Raw genomic sequence first — 22,989 nt, 5'->3', positions numbered from 1 at the left:
GCAATCATGCAACACTGTACTCGGACAACATTTTTATAATTTTTTCACATAAATAAAGCTTTCTTTTGGTGGTATTTAATCACCACAGTTTTTTTTTAGTTTTTTTTTGATAAATAAACTAATAAAGACTGAAAATTTGGAAGAAAGACATGTTTTCATAGTTTTGCAAACAGGTAATTTGTTTCTCCTTCTTTGATGTGCGCTGATGAGGCTGCACTGAAGGGCATCACTGATGGGCACTGATAGGTGATACTGATGGACATGTAGGTGGCACTGATAAGCATTAATAGGTGGCACTGGCAGGTGCCAATGATGAGGAGGCACTGATTGGCAGCACTTGTAGGCACAAATTGGCAGCACTGGTGGGCACTGTTGGGACTGCACTGATAATCAGGATGTTGATAATCGGTGCTCTTATCAGTGTAGATGTCCCTTTTAGAGAAGCCGGTTATTGGCTCTCTTCTCCTCTCCTGAGAAAAGGAGTGCTAATTATCGGCTTCTATTGACATCCATGATAAACTTAAACTATGTAGAGGGTTCTTTACTGTAAGCGCGGCAAGGATGTGGAATTTCCTTCCACAGGCGGTGGTCTCAGCGGGGGGCATCAATAGTTTCATGAAACTATTAGATAAGCACCTGAATGATGACAACATACAGGGATTTACAATGTAATACTGACATATAATCACACACAAAGGTTGGACTTGTGTCTTTTTTTTTAACCACCTACTTACTATGTAACTATGTAACTATGATCGGCTCTGATTGGCTGATTGGCTCTTTACCTCAATATGTGATCAGCAGTGTCCTCCAAACACACCGATCAGAGCGCGCTGTCCGCACCCTGCAGCGGGCACGATCATAGCACGCTGTCATATGAAGGCGTCCCAGAAATAGCTGGCTGTGCTGTAGCCGTCATTCGGCTATAGCGCGGTGACAATTGGTTAACAGTAACACAAGCTAATTGCAATCTGCCTTATTTACAATATGTCCACACACTGAAATTTACTTTCCCAGATAGCAAGCAATTGCGCTGCATGTTTGAAAATGACTTGCTAAGCTATTGCTAGACTTGCCAGCCTTCACACGTTTTTTTGCACAATTGCAGCAAGTTTGCATTACATTATTTTCTTTCTTTTAGTTTTTGTCCTCAAAAGCTGCATTAGATAAGTGAGGCTTCACAGACATTTTTACAATTAAGCCTATGCAGTGTGTACCATGTTTGTGTACCATATCCTTCCATTTTGATGTAAAAAAAATGAAGCCCTACCCCCCATTGGAACCGCTGGATAGAGTAGGTCCTGTGTTCTCTACCTAAGCTTTCTCAAGAATCCCAGCCCCTCTGACACACCAGGTTAAATGTACAAACATACAATATCACAATAATTCACTGAATGTAATACTTAGTACCCAATAGTAGTGCTATATCAAAGAAAACAAGCACCAAACCAGGTAGTAAAGGCAAACCTAATATATTGTTACCCAATATGGTTGGTTACTAGGCAAGTATAAAATGGATTAACCATGGTAATAACACAATTTAGCATACACAGTGATTACCGGAGGGGACTAGGCATAAGATGACATTGGGCATCCAGATCAGCATAAACAGTAGCAAGGCCACCTCAAGTGCAGCAATGAGGAGTAGTAAAGTTTAATCTACCGAGTGCTGGAACTATACTGTCAGTGTGCATTTATGGTGGTGATGCTAGTCTTAGACTGAGTGGGTACGCACTGTCCAAAAGAAAAGGAGGATGATAGCAGAAGGGGCAGGGGAACAAAGCAAAATGATTATTATAGAAGGGGAATTCTTTTGAGATGTTCTTCTGTCGGCTATGATTGGGACCCTATAAGGGCATTGGTGCACGACAGTCCCAGTTAACTTGAATGCAGTATAGGTACGGTATAGTCTTGGCACAGGTGAAAAGTAGATATGGTTCAGATTCAGTAAAGATTCAGTATAATGCATTAAAGGGTTGGTATAGGTGCAATCTAGGTTTGGAATAAGAGCAGTACAGAGTGCAGTATGGGTGCGATATGGATTGGGTACACTTAGGGGCAGATCCACGTACCTGTGCGCAATAATACGACGTGCGCAGCATATCTAAGATGCACAACGCCGCCGTAACTTTTTTTTTTTTCGAACCCTCAAAGAAGTTACGGCGTCGTAGTGTATCTTTGGCAGCGTAATGGCCCGCCATTCAAATCTCTGTGATGGGGACGTGTTTTATGTAAATACGTCGTGACCCGTCATAAACAACGTTTTTTTTTTTAACTGCGCATGCGCCGTCCGTGGGGGTATCCCAGTGCGCATGCTCGAAATTAACCCGGAACAAGCCAATGCTTCCGACGGTGACGTCATTCTACGCAAATCCCTATTCGCGAACGACTTACGCAAACAACGTAAAAATTTCAAATCTCTACGCGGGAACGATGGCCATACTTAACATTGAGTACGCCTCATAACAGTAGCTTTAACTATACGCCGGAAAAAAAAAAAACGCAAACGACGTAAAAAAAAATGCGCCGGCCGGACGTACGTTCCTGGATCGCCGTAACTAGCTAATTTGCATACTCAACGCGGAATTCGACGGAAACGCCACCTACCGACCGCCAAAAAATTGCAGCTTAGATCTGACGGCGTACTAAGACGTACGCCTGTCGGATCTAGCCGTGATGTCGCCGTATCTTGTTTTGTAGATACAAAACAAAGATACGACGCGCAAAATTTTAAATTACGCGGCATATCAAGAGATACGCCAGCGTAATACTTTTGTGGATCTGCCCCCCAGTGTCCTGCTCTCAGAGGCTCAAAATCAGAAATTGGCAAATTGTCCTCTCACCAGTGCCTGGGATGCAGTAAGGTCGCTAGTTAAACAAATTGTAATTCACTAAAAAGTACTACTAAAATACCACTTGTGATGGGGCATTTTAGTATTTAAAAATGTTGATATTATAATGCTTGCACCCTTTGGCATTCCTAACAACCAATGAATAGCTGGTTGTTAAGGAGCTTGCACCCGTGGTGTCCTTAACAACCATGACTCATCTGCTGTCAGTGGGATTCCTCTTTGGTCTGGTATGGATTTGTGGGGGAACCTCATGCAATTCTTTTTTTTTTTTTTTTTTTTTTTTAAATACCCTCATCCGAGCATGCATTGTATGGCATTTTTGACAGTTTGCCCTAATATACACTTTTAAGATTAATTATTTTCTAGTAAACATATTGTACCTTTTTTTCTTTGAGAATTAATTCAGTTTTTTTTGTTAATAGAACTGAAATATTGAGTGACATACAGCTTGCTTTGGAGAAAATTGATTCCTGGATATGGATAAAGGCTTTCATCCAGCTGTCTGACATCGTTAGAAGCCATGCCACAAAGTTGTTTAATATTCGAACAGGTAATAGTTTAGCTAGCAACTTGATGCCTGAATAATCACAGTTTACCGTGACATGTCCTAGAGCAGCTCTTAAATCTGTCTGTGGTTCCACTGATGATCCCCTTATTTGCCATAAACGGCTTATTTTCTCTTTTTAGCTTTTCCCGCCTATATTTTTGTATTGGTCTTTGAATTTGGTATTTAATTATTTAATAAATTAATTTGTGGGACCTTTTGAGTTACCGTAATTAACACTATTTTATTCGTCTAAAATACAACTAAAACAGTTCAGAGAACAGATAAATTACTAAAACTAAAATGGCATTTTATTTAAAAGACTGTGACTAAAACTAAATTGAAATTCAATGTCAAAATTAAAGGGGTTGTAAAGGTACAATTTTTTTTTTCCTAAATAGCTTCCTTTACCTTAGTGCAGTCCTCCTTCACTTACCTCGTCCTTCGATTTTGCCTTTAAATGTCCTTATTTCTTCGGAGAAATCCTCACTTCCTGTTCTTCCATCTTTAACTCCACACAGTAATGCAAGGCTTTCTCCCTGGTGTGGAGTGTCGTGCTCGCCCCCTCCCTTGGACTACCTTTCTTTATCTTCAATGTAGAGAGCGTCCTGACTCTCCTGTAGTACAAGGGGGGGGGGGGGGCGAGCAGGACACTCCACACCAGGGAAAAAGCCTTGCATTACTGTGTGGAGTTAGACAGAAGAACAGGAAGTGAGGATATCTCAGAAGAAATAAGGACATTTAAAAGCAAAATCGAAGGATGAGGTAAGTGAAGGAGGACTGCACTAAGGTAAAGGAAGCTATTTAGGGAAAAACAATTGTACCTTCACAACCCCTTTAACACTGCACTACCACATAATAATTAGTAGGGGGCAACTACTAATTTTTGGAAAGAAAAAAAAAATATAACAAAAAGGCTTTTCTTATTTTTTTTCCTTAATACTTAATGTTGGTAATGTATTCAGGTAATATGTGCAATGACATTACAGTCAATAGTTTACATTTTTTTTTTAAAGTTGCTCTTTTGTTTGTAAGAAAAAGCTATTTTTTTGCTTTTGTTTATGAAACTTTATTTTATTTATAAAGATGTTATACATCACAATGGCTAAATTTGTGTCCGTAGTGCATGTTCAAACCCTAATACCACTGCATGTTCAAACCCTAATACCACTGTATTAGGGTTTAAACATGCACTCGGATTGCAAGTAACGCGGTTAACGAGCGTTTCGCAATACGAGCACTCTATTCTTAAAAATTCTGGCTCGGTTTGCGAGTGTTGTCTCGCAACACGAGCAGGATTCAAGCCACAGTGGTGTGCAGTACCGCGTTTGGCCTGAGGGGGGGACGCGGGAGCCGAGTGGAGCGAATCGGCGCAGTTCGGAGCCGTTCGAAAATGCTCAGAAAGACTCAGAAATACGCCGTTCCCGAGCCTTTCCGAGGTTTGCCGAGGTCAGCTGAGCTGTCCTCTGACCTTTCCGTGTGTTCCCAAGGCTCTCCGACGCCCCCCCAACATCTGCCCGCATGCGGTATTGCATGCCATTGAAGTCAATGCGGAACAAATTATTTTTGTTTCCATTGACTTCAATGGGGAAACTCGCTTTGATATGCGAGTACTTTGAATTACGAGCATTCTCCTGGAACGGATTATGCTCATAATCCGAGGTTCCACTGTGCAATCATTAACAACACAATATTACATTTTTACTCCAAGTGTATATAATGAGTTTGCCAATTCTAGAGAAATGCCAAAATAATTCATTTTAGTCATCTAAAATGTTCTGGAGATTTTAGTCGACCAAAATGTGACTAAAACTAAAACAATTCAGACGACTAAAACTTAAATGGCATTTTAGTCTAAAGACTATGAGTAAAACTAAATTGAAATTTGATGTCAAAATTAACACTGCTCAACTGATAGAAAAATATAATAAGGATTTGTTTAGTTTGGAGATGGTTGTATATAAATTAAAGCGGTAGTTCCCCCTCCAAAAAATGTTTACCCTTAGATTAATGCTCATTTTGTCTAGGGGAATCGGCTAGTTGTTTTAAAATCGACGCTGTACTTACCGTTGTAGAGAGAGATCTTCTCCGCCGCTTCCGGGTATGGGTCTTCGGGAGTGGGCGTTCCTTCTTGTTGGACAGTCTTCCGACAGGCTTCCGACGGTCGCATCCATCGCGTCACGAGTAGCCGAAATAAACCGAACGTCGCGGCTCTATACGGCGCCTGCGCACCGACGTTCGGCTACTTTTGGAAAATCGTGACGCGATGGATGCGACCGTCGGAAGCCTGTCGGAAGACTGTCAATCAAGAAGGAACGCCCAGTCCCGAAGACCATACCCGGAAGCGGCGGAGAAGATCGCTCTCTTCAACGGTAAGTACAGCGTCGATTTTAAAACAACTAGCCGATTCCCCTAGACAAGATGAGCATCAATCTAAGGGTAAAACATTTTTGGAGGGGGAACTACCGCTTTAAATACTTTACATCACTGGGCCATTCTGTTCAAGGTAAAGTGTGATACAAAAAAAAGTTCACAACAACATATATTCTATATGATTGTAGGGTAATATTTTCAGTATATTGTTGTATACTATTGCTTGTTTATTAACCGATTCAATACCGGACACGTTCACCCCCTTCCTGCCCAGTCCAATTTTCAGATTTCAGTGTGATCACATTTTGAATTACAACTACTCAGTCATGCAACACTGTACCCAATCGGTAGTTTTTTTTTTTTTTTTTTATATTATTCTTTCAATTTTTATTCTATATATATACAAAAATATACCAAAAAATTAGAAAAAAAAAACACACAACGTTTCTGCTATATAATTTTGCAAATAAATAATCTTTCTTCATAAGTTTATGCCAAAATATATTCTGCTACATTTCTTTGGTAAAAATAACTTAAATCAGTGTATATTATTTAGTCTGTGTGAAAGTCTACAAACTATGGCATGTACAGTATATTTAAAAACTGATCAGTTCTGATGTGCTTATGGGCCATCTCATATCTAAAATACCAGGACAGTGCAGGTACCCCCTCCCCCCCAAATGACCCATTTTTGGAAAGTAGTCAGTCAAAGGTATTTAGTAAAAGGCATGGTGAATTTTTTAAAGTTTTTTTTTTTTGTCACAATTTTTTTTTTTTTTTATTATTATAATTAAAATTTTAGCAGATCAGTACAACGTTATCATATGACTGGTGTGGCAATGTTCAGGGACACAGACTGGTAACAGTATGTAACAAAAAAAAATGCACGCTCGAGGCGTATGAGTGGGGAGGATGTCATATAACACCTGGATCCTTGGTACTTCTGCGTGTTCCTATCAATAAATTAGGCTGGGGGAGGTGGTTAATAAATGTATTTATTTTTTTTTCATTTGAGGATGACAATTCGCAATTTTCATCGTATCTCTTGCATTTAGTAAATATGGCATGAGTACAAAGATGTTTACAACTTTTTTCATCCGAGCTGGAATATCACATTCAGTTGTTATAATACAAATAACAGATGCAATAATTTACCAAATTACTGAGCATTTCAACAAATCCAATACAAATATCACTAGCTGCTTTGAGATAATCAGTTTTATTTAAAAAAGAGTAAAAATGTAGACTATTATAAGTGGAGATATTATAGTAAATTATTAATAAAAAATATTTTGATTCATAGAACTAGAAGGCTTTCAGGAGACTATTATCAGTTTCAAATAATAAAAAAAAAAAAACTTCCATTATATCATAATTGTTTTTGTGAACTGAACATTTTTATTTATTTTTAAGAACATTTGTCCAATCAGAGAATGCCTTTTATTAATTAAAAATAGTGCAAGGTATTCTGGGACTGGCTCCTACACAAGTGAATGAGTTCAGTTTTCAGCAGGGCAGCCACTCATGGAACCTGAAGGACAGCAGCAATACCTGTAGTAGCCTCTTCTCTCTTTGCAGCTTTCACAGGGATCCCACAGGTATGGCATATGCATACCTACATTGTACATGTAACTATGTTATAAAATCTGTACCTGGAATTCAGCTTTAACCACTTAAGATCCGGACCATTATGCAGGTAAAGGACCTGGCCCCTTTTTGCAATTTGGCACTGCGTCGCTTTAACTGACAATTGTGTGGTCGTGCGACATGGCTCCCAAACAAATTGGCGTCCTTTTTTTCCCACATATAGAGCTTACTTTTGGTGGTATTTGATCACCTCTGCGGTTTTTATTTTTTGCGCTATAAACAAAAATAGAGCGACAATTTTGAAAAAAAAAATATATTTTTTACTTTTTGCTATAATTAATATCCCCCAAAAATATTTATAAAAACACATATTTTTTCCTCAGTATAGGCCGATACGTATTCTGCGACATTATGGTGGACAAATCGGACACTTTTGACATATTTTTGAGACCATTGTCATTTTCACATCGAAAAGTGCTATAAAAATGCACTAATTACTGTGAAAATGACACTGGCAGTGAGGGGGTTAACCAGGAGGGGGCGCTGTAGGGGTTAAGTGTGCCTTAAGGGAGTGTTCTTACTGTGTGGGGGCTTGGCTGTGCGATTGAAGTCACTGATTGTCGTTCCCTAACACAGGGAACAGACGATCAGTGACAGCCACACTAGGAAGAACAGGCAATGTTTGTTTACACTCACCTCTCCCCGTTCTTCCTCTCTGTGACCCGATCGCGGGACACTGGCAGTGATCGGGTCCGCGGGTCTCTCGGACGCGGTCACGGAGAACAGGACCAGGTCACAAACGCACCGCTGGCGGCGCACTCGCGACCCACAGCTATGCTCTTAAAGGCGATGTACAGGTACGTGCCTGTGCCCTTCTGCCGACGTATATCGGCGTGAAGGGGTCCTTAACTGGTTAAAGAGTGTGTGTATATATAGAAAGAGATCAGGGTACACAGAATAGATCTATTAAAAAGCATTATCTTTATATATTATTCAAAATAAGAAGATCCCACACACTATAAAAAGAAAATCACGCCTAAAGACAAAACAAGAATTTTGCTTATTTTTGTCTTTTATCTTTTGACCATTTAACTTTCAATTCAGTCAATGATACAGCTGGGATCTCTGACCATTGGGTAAAAGTGCCACCTTCAGGTAAGCTCAGGGACAAAAAAACAAAAGCACAGCCTAGGGGCATCTCCAGACTGTAGCCAAGACCCCCCCCCCCACCCCCACCATTTGCTCGATGCGGCTCAGTTTTTCATCTTATGTCAAGTTGTAAGGACCTTAGTTTCCTTTCTTTTTTCAGGTTATTGTTCTATTTATATTTTCTTTAGTCTTTGAGACCTGCAATCAAATTGACAGTGTGACAGGCAGGATAATATACATCCTTGTAGTTCTCCCAGCCTTGTGATAAATAAAAATAAATTCCAATGCCCATGTTTCTACCAGGCATACTGTATATAGTCTGGGAGACTTCTTGAAGAACCTTTTATTGGCTGTATTTACCAGTGCATCAATGCTGGACCTCCAGCACTTTTGGGTCACTGTACATCCTATCACTCAGCTAGGTTCTGGCCTCTGAACTACCCATTTACATTTCCAGGGCATACCATGTGGGATGTCTGGATGACTTCCTGTTGAGGGAACATCGGGCTTAAGCTCTGACTGACTGAGCCTCCCAACTGTGATTCTGCATGAGCATCTTGGGTAACATGCTTCAATTATTTTATATTACTTGGCTCCACTCTAGCCCCTATGCTTGCTGTTCCATCATTAACAGATGCCTTGGTTTAATCACTAGACAACCCTTCTCACTTGACACCAAGAAACAGGGTTTTCTGTGGTCTGGTGCCTCAGAAATTCTCCCCTGAAGTTGGGGTGCTACATTCTACCCCATGGAATATCTTCACAACAGATGCAAGCATGGTCGGCTGGGAAGGGTCCTAGACACCCTGTTGATTTAGTTGGACAATGGTAGTAACATAAATCAATAATCAGGGAGGAACCAGTAATTCTGCTTGGGCAAGAGCAGAAGCTAGGATTCTATCCTGGGTTATACTTCCCTTTTATAACTGTTCACACCCCAGGGTGGCCAATTGGCAGGTAGACTGGATACAGGGAATGTTTGTCTTATACCCAGGGGTGTTCCAAGACTTGTATTGCAGTTGAGTGAAGCTGGATGTATACTTCATTAACAGGTGCAGGATTCTCTGTTAAAGCAGTGGATGCTCTGGTAGTTTTGTGGGGTCAGTACAGTCTTGCCTTTTCCCTTTTTCTCTTTTTCAATTCTTTGCTCATCTGCTTTACAGGATTAAGATAGAGAGCATTCAGTTATTTCTACTAGTTCTAGATTGCCCCAGGTAGCTGATGTACTGCACTCTAATGTGCCAGTACATTGATGGATGTTTTGTGGGTTCTCCCAGACAGTTTAGATTATTTGCCCCATGAACAATTTAGTAACTAACTGAGCTGCCTCTAGCAGATTGGTGTGGTTGGCCACCTTAGGCTCTGCTTTTGTTTTTTATTTAGTGTCCAACTCTTGAAGGTGGCACTATAACCAAGTGGTCATTGATCAGAAACCTCCAGTGTGTCCTTTAATTGACAAAGCAAAAAGTATCTTACAGTGAGTAGAAAAACAAAAATAATGTTTCTTTATCGTTACATCACGGGACACAGAGCGGCATTCATTACTATATGGGTTATATGGAGTACCTTCAGGTGATAGACACTGGCAATCTCAAACAGGAAATGCCCCTCCCTATATAACCCCCTCCCATAGGAGGAGTACCCCAGTTTTTACGCCAGTGTCTTAGGTGTTAGTCATGGTTTAGCTTGCCTCCGCATCCTTGGGATTTGGTGAGCTAACCGGTTCTGTCCAAAAAAGCCTCAGCGCTAAAGTGGTCAGTAACCGGACCCCAAACCCTTGGGGTATAGCCCATAATGCTTTTCTTTTTAGAGAGCTGGACCCTGGGCCCAGAACTTAGAAACCTTTGGGTGCCTAATGTTTTCTGTTGCCAGAGTGCTATATGGGCCCAGGACAGTGGATCCTTCATAGGAACCCAGGGCCTGAAGGTCTAGACATCCCCACCGAGATGGGGGAAGATTGGGCCTCTTGCTTGGCAAAGTCCTGCGGCATGGAGCAGGTAAGTGAGGGGAAAACTTGCGGAACTTGGTTCTTAGCGGGTTTTTTCTGGGGGGTCACAGGGGACATGCCTAAAGTTATGCACTGCATCTGGCAAACCAGTCACATATCATAAAGATAGGATGGCTCTATATGTATTATTCCCCATAAGATGTGACCTCCCTTGTAGTGTTGGAAAAGCATTGAGTGGGGCCTGTGTATAAAGTGTATGTGTGTGTCAGAGAGCTGTGCTTACCTGCAAGCCTCCAGGCGATGCTCCATTCAGTCTTCCTCCTCAGAGCTTGCAAAGCAGGCAAAACGCTGACCTCCTCGTGGTTCCAGGCTGCAGGCTGCAGTTTGCTGGAGCAGAGAGGCTCCCTTCCAACCCACCCCCCCCCCCCCCCCTGTCGGGAGGGGCATTTCCTGTTTGAGATTGCTGGGGGGGAAGGGCGGGTCAGTGGCTTAAGGAAGGGACGGCCCTTCCTTGTTTGTTCCATATAGCTCATTCAATACTTTGGAACTGGGGAGGAAAGACCAGAACGGCAAGCACGGGGCGCCGAGGACACACAGTGGCCAGAAAGAATATTGCAGTCTTCAGAAAACTGTTTTCAAGCCTAGGAATAGGCTGTTTCTTTTCCATCTCATAGTTTTTCTTGCAATACTACTCAGGGGGACAGAATGTTTTTTCTTTCCTAGATTTGAAAAAAAAAAAAAAAAAAAGTGTCATCTAGGGGAGAGGAAGCATTTTTTATCCCCCAAACTGGTGTTTGGGCATTTAACTATTTATAAGTCCCAGGTACCAATAAGTAGCAGGTGTACCTCGGTATTGTACCATGGCATCAAAAAACAAGTCAGAGGGTACAAGAGGTGGGGATTCCCCCAGAGAGTCTGAGGTCTCGGACAAAGCTATGCCGCTGCTTTCCCCACAGGGAGCCTTGGGGCCATCGGGATCTGGGGCTGGAGCTGACGCGAGTCAGTCCAACCCTAAGATGGTCACGGAGGAGGTATTACTCACCTCTTTAAAAGAGATGCAGAAAAATGATAGCTGCAGCTATGCGGGGCAGTAAGCGGAATAGATCTCCGTCGCCCGAGCGCGGACCCTCAGAGGAGGAGGTCCTTTCCTCAGGGGAATTGGACGACCTCTTGGACAAGGACCAAGTAGGTTCAGGGATCGAGGATCCGGATACAGAGGAGTCTGGGGCAGTCTCCCTGAGGGAGAGCTGGTGGATTCAAGGATTGTCGGACTTGGTCCATAAGGCATTCAACTTGCCAGTACCAGATCTCCAGGTATCGACGGTTTCAGCTTTGGGCTCACTGAGGGCGCCTCAAAGCAATGCTGTGTTTCCGATCCATCCTCTATTAGAGGGAGTTTTGTTCCAAGATTGGAACAAGCCAGATAAGATCTTCTTACCACCTAAAAGATTCTCTGTCCTATATCCTATGGAAGATAAATTTTCCAAAAGATGGGCTACTCCTGCAGTGGACGCAGCCATCTCATGTGTTAACAAATCGTTAACATGCCCTGTAGAAAACATACAGGTGTTCAAGGATCCAGTTGATAAGCGCTTGGAAGCACTACTTAAGAACTCCTTCACTGCTGCAGGGGCAGTAGTACAGCCAGCTGTGGCCGCGATTGGGGTTGCTCAAGCATTATCGGATCAATTTAAGCAGATGCTTAAACTTATTCCTGCTCAGCAGGCAGAAGAATTTTCGGATGTCCCTAAGGCCATATGTTTTACGGTAGACGCAATCAAGGATTCTATCCAGCAAGCGTCACGTTTATCGTTATCCCTTATCCATATGAGAAGACTCTTATGGTTAAAAAGCTGGGAGGCTGAGCCCCCATGCAAGAAGCTCCTGGTAGGGTTCCCCTTCCATGGAGGACGACTCTTCGGAGAAGACCTAGATAAATACATTCAGACCATTTCAAACGGCAAGAGTACTCTCTTGCCAACTAAGAAGAAGGTTCAGGGGCCTGCGTTTAAACGACAGTATTCCCCTGGGCAGGGGCCCTCTAATACTAAGCAGTATCGACGGCCTCCTGCAAAAGCAAGCTTCGGCTTCAACAGCAGATCACAAGGACAGGCTGTTAGAGGCAAAAGGCAGTGGTTTCGCAAACCAGCAAAACCAGCCCCCAAGCCAACCTTATGAAGGGGCGCCCCCACCCGACGAGTGGGTACGGTCTTCCGTGGCCACAGGCTACAAACTAGATTTCCTAAGGTTTCCTCCTCCTCATTTCCAGGAGTCGAGGATTCCAAACGATCCGGAGAAGGGAGCCGCATTAAGATCGGCATTAGATCATCTACTTTCCCAGGAAGTAATAGTAGAGGTACCAGTCCTGGAACAGGGGCTGGGCTTCTACTCCAACCTATTCATCATCCCAAAGGCCAATGGAGATGTCAGGCCAATTTTGGACCTAAAGATGGTAAATGCATACCTAAAGGTCCGCTCATTTCGGATGGAATCCGTGCGGTCAGCAGCTGCCACACTCCAAAGGGACGACTTCATGGCGTCCATAGACATAAAGGATGCCTACCTTCATGTTCCAATTTATCAGCCACATCAAAGATATCTACGCTTCATGGTGGCTTCACGTCATTTCCAATTCGTGGCGCTTCCCTTCGGGTTGGCTACGCCCCCCCCGGGTGTTCACGAAGGTCCTAGCTCCAATCCTAGCCAAGCTAAGGATCCAAGGGGTCACGATCCTAGCATACCTGGACGACCTCCTAGTCATAGATCACTCGTCTCCCGGCTGGGAGCGAGCAGTGGCCCTCACGGTCCAATACCTCGAGAGGTTCGGCTGGGTCCTAAATCGAGAAAAGTCATCCTACTGGTTCTAAGCAAAAAGGAACCGACTATTCGCCTAAGTATGAGGTTACTAGGCAAGATGGTGGCCACATTCGAGGCGGTACCATACGCCCAGAGCCACACTCGCATCCTGCAGGCAGCCATTCTGTCAGCATGGAGCAGAAGGCCACAGGCCTTGGATATCCCGTTGCCGCTCTCATCAAGAGTCCGACAAAGTCTGTGTTGGTGGTTAGACCCTCAGAATCTACTGAAGGGGAAGTCTTTCAGCCCAGTGGCTTGGAAGATAGTGACCACAGACGCCAGCCTGACGGGCTGGGGAGCAATTTTGGATGGTTGCACTCGCCAAGGTACTTGGGCAAAGCTAGAGAAGCAGTTGCCCATCAACATCTTGGAGCTCAGAGCTGCTCGACTAGCCCTCAGGGCTTGGACGTCAAAATTGCAGGGGTTCCCGGTGAGAATTCAATCAGACAATGCCACGGCCGTGGCATACATAAATCACCAAGGGGGAACCAGGAGTCAAGCCGCTCAGAGAGAGGTGAGCTTGATTCTCCTATGGGCAGAGGCTCATGTGCCCTGCATATCGGCAATATTTATTCCAGGAGTGGACAGCTTTCAGGCGGACTTCTTAAGCCGCCAGACTCTATGGCCGGGGGAATGGTCTCTGCATCCACAAGTCTTTCAAGCACTCTGCCAAAGATGGGGAGTGCCGGACGTGGATATCATGGCATCGAGACTCAACAAGAAGCTAGACGGGTTCATGTCCCGCTCAAGGGATCCGATGGCCTGCGGAACCGATGCGCTGGTTTGCCCTTGGCATCAGTTCAAACTGCTTTATGCGTTTCCCCCGCTCCAGTTACTACCCCGCCTGCTGCGCAGGATCCGGGTGGAGCACATACCAGTTATCCTGGTAGCTCCAGCATGGCCCAGAAGGGCATGGTACTCACTAATTCTAAGGATGGTAGTGGGAGACCCTTGGACTCTGCCTCTAAGGCCAGACCTGCTATCGCAAGGTCCGATCCTCCACCCTGCCTTACGGCATCTAGATTTGACGGCCTGGAGGCTGAATCCCTGATTCTCAGGGGTAGAGGTCTGTCTCAGAAAGTAATCTCTACCCTAATCAGAGCCAGGAAACCGGTCTCTAGGGTGATTTATCACAGGGTCTGGAAGGCCTATGTAGGCTGGTGTGAGTCCAAACTTTGGCTTCCTCGCAAGTTCACCATCGATAGAGTTTTAAGTTTTCTCCAGCTAGGAGTGGATAAGGGATTGGCATTAAGCACAATCAAGGGACAGATCTCAGCTCTGTCAGTGTGGTTTCAGCGGCCGCTGGCCACCCACTCGCTGGTTAAGACCTTCCTTCAAGGGGTCTTACGTATTAAACCTCCTGTTAAATCCCCGCTTTGTCCGTGGGATTTAAATCTTGTTCTGTCAAGTTTACAGAAACAACCGTTTGAGCCGTTGGCTGAAATTCCTTTGGTTTTACTGACAAGGAAGTTAGTATTTTTGGTCGCCATAGTTTCCGCAAGAAGAGTATCGGAACTGGCGGCCTTATCCTGTAAGGAACCATATCTTATTTTTCATAAGGACAGGGTCGTTCTACGCCCTCATCCTTCCTTCCTACCGAAGGTTATATCCAGTTTTCATTTGAACCAGGATTTGGTATTACCATCCTTCTTCCCTAAACCTACTTCCAGAAAGGAAGGGTTGCTGCATACCTTGGATATTGTCAGGGCCATGAAGGCCTATCTTAAAGCTACAAAGAAGATCCGGAAAACAGATGTGCTGTTCATTTTACCGGATGGGCCCAAGAAGGGGCAGGCAGCTGCAAAGTCCACCATTTCTAGGTGGATTAAGCAATTAAGCCTACGGCTTGAAGGGGTTGCCTCCTCCAGTATCATTAAAGGCTCATTCTACTAGAGCCAGGGGCGCCTCCTGGGCAGCACACCACCAGATCTCTATGGCTCAAGTTTGCAAGGCGGCAACCTGGTCTTCTGTCCACACATTTACAAAATTCTACAAGTTGGACGTAAGAAGGAATACTGATACTGCCTTCGGGCAGGCAGTGCTGCAGGCTGCAGTTTGAGACCCTCGGATTCCGGGGGCTCCTCTTTTTTTGAGTTAAATTTAAAATTTAAGATTATTTTTCTCAACTAAGTTGGATTTATTATGATTTGAGTATATCTCTAAATTAAATCCTTTTGTCTTGGAGATGTTCTCCCTCCCCTCATTGTAAGCATTGCTTTGGGACATCCCATATAGTAATGAATGCCGCTCTGTGTCCCGTGATGTAACGATAAAGAAAAAGAGATTTTTAATACAGCTTACCTGTAAAATCTTTTTCTTGGAGTACATCACGGGACACAGAGCTCCCACCCCTCTTTTGGGGACCATTTTGGGAGGCATACTGCTTGCTACAAAACTGAGGTACTCCTCCTATGGGAGGGGGTTATATAGGGAGGGGCATTTCCTGTTTGAGATTGCCAGTGTCTATCACCTGAAGGTACTCCATATAACCCATATAGTAATGAATGCCGCTCTGTGTCCCGTGATGTACTCCAAGAAAAAGATTTTACAGGTAAGCTGTATTAAAAATCTCTTTTTTTTACGTAAGATATGAGGCTAGACGTCAATGTTTTATAGCCTTCTAAACAAACTGTAGTGTCAGTCAGATCTTATTAATTGGACAAGATTATGAATTTTTTTTTAGGATAGGTAACTTTTAGACCTAACTTCTTGCTGCTTACATTTCATTCTTTCATTATTAGCATGTTTATAGTTTCTAAATCTTTGATGTAAATATTCTCATATATTTTAAGAAAAGCGTTCTGCAATGCAGAACAAGTCCAACTAATGTCTGGGAATTAAAAAAAAACTTTAATTGTGTAAACCTTCCCCCCATTGCAGATGAAGAATGTATTTCTTTTTTTTTGTTTCGGTGGATGAGGTTTAAACACACGCTAACACTTACCCTGACCAGCATCTTTGTGACAGCAAGTAATCTGGTCCTCTAATCTTCAGTGCTGGAATGACCAATGACCAGATCCCATTTATAATGTTACCACAGTATATTTTATATGAACGTGTGAAATGGGAATCATTGAGGGGCCAAAAGAGGGATAAAAGTGTGTTCTAGAACAGGGGACTCCAAACTTTCCAAACAAAGGGCCAGTTTATTGTCCTTGAGACATTAGGAGGGCCTGATTGTGGCCGGCGGGGGCAGAAAATGTCTCGTTCCCCGCATCAGTGAGAAAAAATATGGCCTCAAGGCTAGTGGTCAGTAGGAGAAGGAGTAGTGTCCCTATTTGGAGGAATTGCATCCCATCATTGGTATCAATGGAAGAAATAGTACCCCCTTGTTGGTGTCAGTGGGAGGAATAGCGCCTCATAATCAGTGGAAGAAATAGTGTCCCAAGGGCCAGATAAAGGCTAGCAAAAGGCCACATCTGGCCCTCAGGCAGCAGTTTGGAGACCCCTGTTCTAGAAGAACATATTTTAGGTAGATACATTTAGGACGGTTTACTAAAAGAGTTGAATCTTCACGCAGTAAAATATTTACTTCATATTTACTTCATATTTACTTCAATTGTCCAAACAAGAGAATTTCTGTTGCAATAAGTAATTTATTTTTAACTCCTTTAGTAAATCAGCCTCATTATAACATTTCTAATTGTAAACAGTTAATAAATAATGTGCATATATTTATTTTTATTTGAAATATTTTTGGATTATTACCACTGTTTAAAATACATATTTCAATTTATATTTCATATGTCAGCCTATTAAGAAAAAAAGGTTGATGGCTATTTTTTTTTACATTGCACATGAGTGTCTGCAAACTGTACTTTTTACTTTTCATTTGGATAAATACCTTTTTATCGTTAATATAAATCTTTATTTTCTAGAGGCTTTAAAATATGTTCAAGTAGCAGCTCAGCTTCTTAAATCTGGATCTATGGATCAATCTCAAGTGAATGGCATTGTTAGTAGAATGACACAGGTGAGATATTTTCAAATAGAAACTGCTGTTACTTGATGTTGATTTTTCTTTTGGCTGCACTTGCATTCTTTTTGATTAATTTATTTTGTAGATTGTCTCTTTTAAAAAAAAGACTTATTGAATACAAAACATAGGTCCAGATCCACATAGAAATGGATAGGCGCAGCGTATCAGAGATACGCTACGCCGCCATACATTACCTGGCGTTCTTTCAAATCTTTAAAGAATTTGCGCCGTAAGTTACGGTGGCGTAGTGTATTTCTGGCGGCGGAATTCAAATTGGCGATTAGGGGGCGTGATTAATTTAAATGAAGCGCGTCCCCGCGCCGAATGAACTGCGCATGCTCTGTTTCAAAATTTCCCGCCGTGCTTTGCGCAACAACGTCATTTTTTTAACTTAGACGTGACTTACGTCCATCCCGATTCACAGACGACTTATGCAAAAAAAATAAAAAATTCAAATTTTGACGCTGGAACGACGGACATACTTAACATGAGAAATCTAACTATACGCCGCAAAAAAGCAGCTTTAACTATACGCCAGAAAAAGCAGACTAGAGACGACGTAAGAGAATGCGACGGCCGCGCGTATGTTCGTCGGAAATAGCTCATTTGCATACCCGACGCGGAAAACGACGTGAACGCCACCCAGCGGACGCCGAAGTATTGCATCTTAGAGCGGAAAGGCATACAAGGACGTATACCTGTCGGATCTAACCCAGATGCCGTCGTATTTTGGTTTGAGGATTCAAACCAAAGATACGACGCGGGTAATTTGAAAGTACGCCGGCGTATCAGTAGATACGCCTGCGTACTCTGTGGATCTGGGCCATAGTATATAGGGTACTATAGTAGTGCTTAGAGATAATTTCAAAATAGAGTACAGTAAAACCTTGGTTTGAGAGTAACTTGGTTTGAGAGCGTTTTGCAAGATAAGCAAAATGTTTTTTTTTTAACTTCAAAACCAAGTTTATTGAGATGTTACAAATAAAAGGCACATACATGTTAGGCATTTGATTAACATTAGGCGATGCCTGATACAGATCTGCAGATATACAATTTACAGTGTAGGTTCATATACCGTTTCACATCAGTCCCTTTACACAAGGGTTCAACCTTATTACACATAGGAGAAGATACCCCATACGTTCCATAAACCCAATACATTCACCAAATCAACCATGCCACCCTAATTCCATATACCCTCTTTGTTACCTGCAACCAGTAGGCCTGTATGTCTGGGCATTGCCACAGCAAATGGCAGAACGAGGCCTCCGCAGCAGCACACATGGGGCAGGCAGTACTCCGTGTGGGTTGGAATTTTGCTAGTCTCTTGGGCGTCAGGTAAGCACGGTGAACTATATATAGCTGAGTTAGCCTGTCCGATAGTTTGGGGGGCGACGTCTTTACTCCCTCCAATATCTCACCCCAGTCAGTGTCATCTATCTGTCCCAGGTCCTGTTCCCATTTCGTCTTTGCTGTCTGTGACACCTTGCCTACCTTTTTCAGTCGGATTGTATAGTATAAATTAGATGTGAGTTTTGTTGATTCGGCCCCAAAAATAACATCCAGCACCCGCGGCCTACTCACATCTACAGCGACCTGTTCCATTTGTGTTCTAAGTGCATGCCGAAGCTGCAGGTACCGAAAAATGAATTGGGGTGGAAGAGAGAATTCCTCCCGAAGGTGCGTAAAGGACTTAGGGCCTGATTCAGTGAGGACCTGGGATAGGAAAAGTATTCCATATGCCGCCCATATCCCCGGGTCCGGAACTGTTCCCAATTCGGGTAGACTTCCGTTTCTCCACAGTGGTGAATGAGAGTGCACGTGCGTTCTGTCCATTTTTTTAAGGGCTATATCCCAGATTTTTTGTTGGTGTATCAGCATGTCAGCCCCAAAGTGCGCCGTCCTACACCCTCCATGTCCCGTCCTGAATATAGCCTGTACCGGGGTATGGAGAGGGCTACCTGGTCTGTTACATACTAATGATCTATGCCTCTGTGCTTCTGATGTATTAAAATGGTAGACGTGGGATAATTGCGATGCAATATAGTAATCTTGCAGATCTGGAAGGGAGCATCCTCCCTCCAATATAGGATTTTTAAGTATATGCCACGCCAACTTGTATCGACTTGACCCCCACACAAATGAATTTAGGAGCGCTTCCATCTGTTTAAACACTTTCAGAGGTATGTACAATGGGGCGTGCCAAACCATATATAGTATTTTGGGTAATAAAATCATTTTCACTAGATTTATTCTGCCCATTACTCCCAGGGGTAGTCTAGCCCATGCCTGTGTTCGCGCTTTAATAATGGCAAATAGGGGTTCTACATTCAGGGGGACATAATCCTTGAGGTTCCTGGTTACACTCACCCCTAGATATTTAACCTCCGCCACCCTCTGCAAAGGTAGTTCCGGGGACGACGCCTGAGGGGGAAACTGATCCAGCGGAAGGATTCGGGACTTGTCCCAGTTAATCTTTAACCCTGAATATGTACCCGCCTCTTCTATTATAAGTAGAGCTGCCCTTAGTGATGGTCCCTGATCTGCCAGATAGAGGACAGTGTCATCTGCATATAATCCTATCTTTTCCCATGTATCCCCCTTTCTGAGGCCTATCACATCTGGACTTGCCCTAATTGCCATGGCCAGCGGTTCTGCCGCCAGGGCATATAATAGCGGTGACAGGGGGCATCCCTGTCTCGTGCCCCGTTCCAATGCAATCTGTTCTGACAGCCACCCGTTGACAAAAATTCTGGCCCTGGGTGTCTGGTACAGAAGCTGTACCCATTTAATAAATTTCGGGCCAAACCCGTAACACCGTAGGCACTCCCACAGATACAGCCACTCGACAGAGTCGAAGGCCTTGGCCGTATCCAAGGATACCACCACCCTGGTCCCTACATTGTCATGTTGTGCCTGTATATTCATGAACAGTCTCCTGATGTTCATGGCCGTATTCTTGCCCGGCATAAACCCGGTCTGGTCCGGGTGTATCAGGGAGAGAATCACCACATTCAACCTGGAGGCCAAAATCTTAGCCAATATCTTGATGTCGACCGGCAATAAAGATATGGGTCTGTACGCTTCGGGATACCTGTGATCCTTACCTGGTTTGGGAAGGACTATGATCTGAGCCTCCTGCATAGACATAGGGAGTAGGGATGAGCCGAACATACCCGGGTTCGGTTCGCATCAGAACGTTCGAACAGACCGCGGGTTCGCGCGAACATTTAGAACCCCATTGAAGTCTATGGGACTCGAACGTTCGAATTCAAAAACGATCATTTTAAAGACCAATATTCAATTTAATGTTGGTAAACGTCTTTCAGAACCCGGGTCTTGCCCCAGGGAACATGTATCAATCGAAAAAATATTTTAAAAACGGACGTTTTTGCGGAGCAGCGATTTTAATGATGTTTAAAGTGAAAAAAAAAAATGAAAAATTCCTTCAAATATCACACCTGCTGTGTGTCTCTAGTAGTGGCACATGTTTAGAAATGTCCCTGCACAACATTAAATTATTATAAGAACAAAGTAATTTAATACTGGTTGCGCACGTGCTGTGTGGGAACAATATCTCGATTATTTTAGGGGTGGTGGGGGGGTGGCATTATCTTTTTGGGAAAGCAAAATTGTAGAAAAAAGGGCACCCCTCAAACATACTGTAATTGTAGCGCAACAAAGAGCCACGTGCAAAGTATTGCATCAAAAATTGTTATTAGGCGCCCTTGTTACACAGGGGCATAAAAATGTGTCCGTATGCGCAACATAACACTGCAACCCCTCCCAATATCTGTAATTGGAGCGCAACAAGGAGCCACGTGCAAAGCATTGCATCAAAAATTGTTATTAGGCGCCCCTGTTACACAGGGGCATAAAAATGTGTCCATAGGCGCAACATAACACTGCAACCCCTCCCAATATCTGTAATTGGAGCGCAACAAGGAGCCACGTGCAAAGTATTGCATCAAAAATTGTTATTAGGCGCCCTTGTTACACAGGGGCATAAAAATGTGTCCATAGGCGCAACATAACACTGCAACCCCTCCCAATATCTGTAATTGGAGCGCAACAAGGAGCCACGTGCAAAGTATTGCATCAAAAATTGTTATTAGGCGCCCCTGTTACACAGGGGCATAAAAATGTGTCCGTAGGCGCAACATAACACTGCAACCCCTCCCAATATCTGTAATTGGAGCGCAACAAGGAGCCACGTGCAAAGTATTGCATCAAAAATTGTTATTAGGCGCCCTTGTTACACAGGGGCATAAAAATGTGTCCATAGGCGCAACATAACACTGCAACCCCTCCCAATATCTGTAATTGGAGCGCAACAAGGAGCCACGTGCAAAGTATTGCATCAAAAATTATTATTAGGCGCCCCTGTTACACAGGGGCATAAAAATGTGTCCGTAGGCGCAACATAACACTGCAACCCCTCCCAATATCTGTAATTGGAGCGCAACAAAGAGCCACGTGCAAAGTATTGCATCAAAAATTGTTATTAGGCGCCCCTGTTACACAGGGGCATAAAAATGTGTCCGTAGGCGCAACATAACACTGCAACCCCTCCCAATATCTGTAATTGGAGCGCAACAAGGAGCCACGTGCAAAGTATTGCATCAAAAATTGTTATTAGGCGCCCCTGTTACACAGGGGCATAAAAATGTGTCCGTAGGCGCAACATAACACTGCAACCCCTCCCAATATCTGTAATTGGAGCGCAACAAGGAGCCACGTGCAAAGTATTGCATCAAAAATTGTTATTAGGCGCCCCTGTTAAACAGGGGCAGAAAAATTAGGCCTTAGGCACTGGTGGCGGAGCACAGAAAAACAAAATTTCTTACTAGCTAACAGCATGAAAAGTGAGGAGGAGAAGGATATTCCATCAGCAGCACAACAGGACAGTCACTCAGCATCAGCAGTCTCAAAGGGATCTGATATTTCAACACAAAATTCTTATTCAGTAACATCAGCATCAGGTGCTTGGTAGCCGGTGTTGATCCAAGCCTGATTCATTTTGATGAAGGTCAGTCGATCAACAGAGTCGGTGGAGAGGCATACCCTGTGATCGGTCACAAAGCCTCCAGCAGCACTGAATGTACGTTCTGAAAGAACACTGGATGCAGGGCAAGCCAGTAGCTCAATTGCGTACTGTGCAAGCTCTGGCCAGTGATCCATCCTCAAGACCCAGTAAGCCAGAGGATTTTTCGTGGGGAAGGTGTCCAAGTCGGATCTTGCCGCTAGGTATTCCCGGACCATGTAAACCAGACGCTGGCGATGGTTGCTGGAACCGGTCAGACCTTGGGGCTGCGGATTAAAAAATTGTCTGAACGCATCGGTCAGACGGCCACCTTCTCCACCGCTCCTTCTCTGACTCACCGAAGCCTCAGCAAGACGTTGTCCAGGGTCAGGTTTTGGTAATCCCCCCGGTTCTGGGAACGCATTGCACAGACCCTTCTGCAAGGCCTCCCGCAGTAGTTTCATCTTCTGCTCCCTCTGCGATGGCAACATAAGATCCGTTACCTTACTCTTGTAACGTGGATCAAGGAGAGTTGCCAGCCAGTAATGATCCCTCTCCTTGATAGCACGTACACGAGGATCCTTACGCAGGCTTTGCAGAATCAGGGAGGCCATGCAGCGTAGGTTTGCAGAGGCATTCGGGGCACAGTCCTCTGGGTCACTGAGGACGACAGGATCC

General features: G+C 43.8%; 1 protein-coding gene across 1 annotated transcript in view; it reads left to right on the top strand.

Moving 5' to 3' along the window:
* ABCA13 (ATP binding cassette subfamily A member 13) overlaps nucleotides 1-22,989 on the top strand; it is a 410,714-nt gene that overhangs the window by 291,843 nt on the left and 95,882 nt on the right. Inside the window, exons 10-11 of the mRNA XM_040354439.1 lie at nucleotides 3,275-3,402; nucleotides 17,188-17,282. Coding sequence (XP_040210373.1) covers nucleotides 3,275-3,402; nucleotides 17,188-17,282 — 223 coding nt within the window. The remainder of the gene's footprint in view (nucleotides 1-3,274; nucleotides 3,403-17,187; nucleotides 17,283-22,989) is intronic.

The sequence above is a fragment of the Rana temporaria genome, chromosome 5, assembly GCF_905171775.1.
Source record: "Rana temporaria chromosome 5, aRanTem1.1, whole genome shotgun sequence".
In the NCBI taxonomy this organism is placed as follows: domain Eukaryota; kingdom Metazoa; phylum Chordata; class Amphibia; order Anura; family Ranidae; genus Rana; species Rana temporaria.
This window is presented reverse-complemented; position numbering and strand designations above follow the sequence as displayed.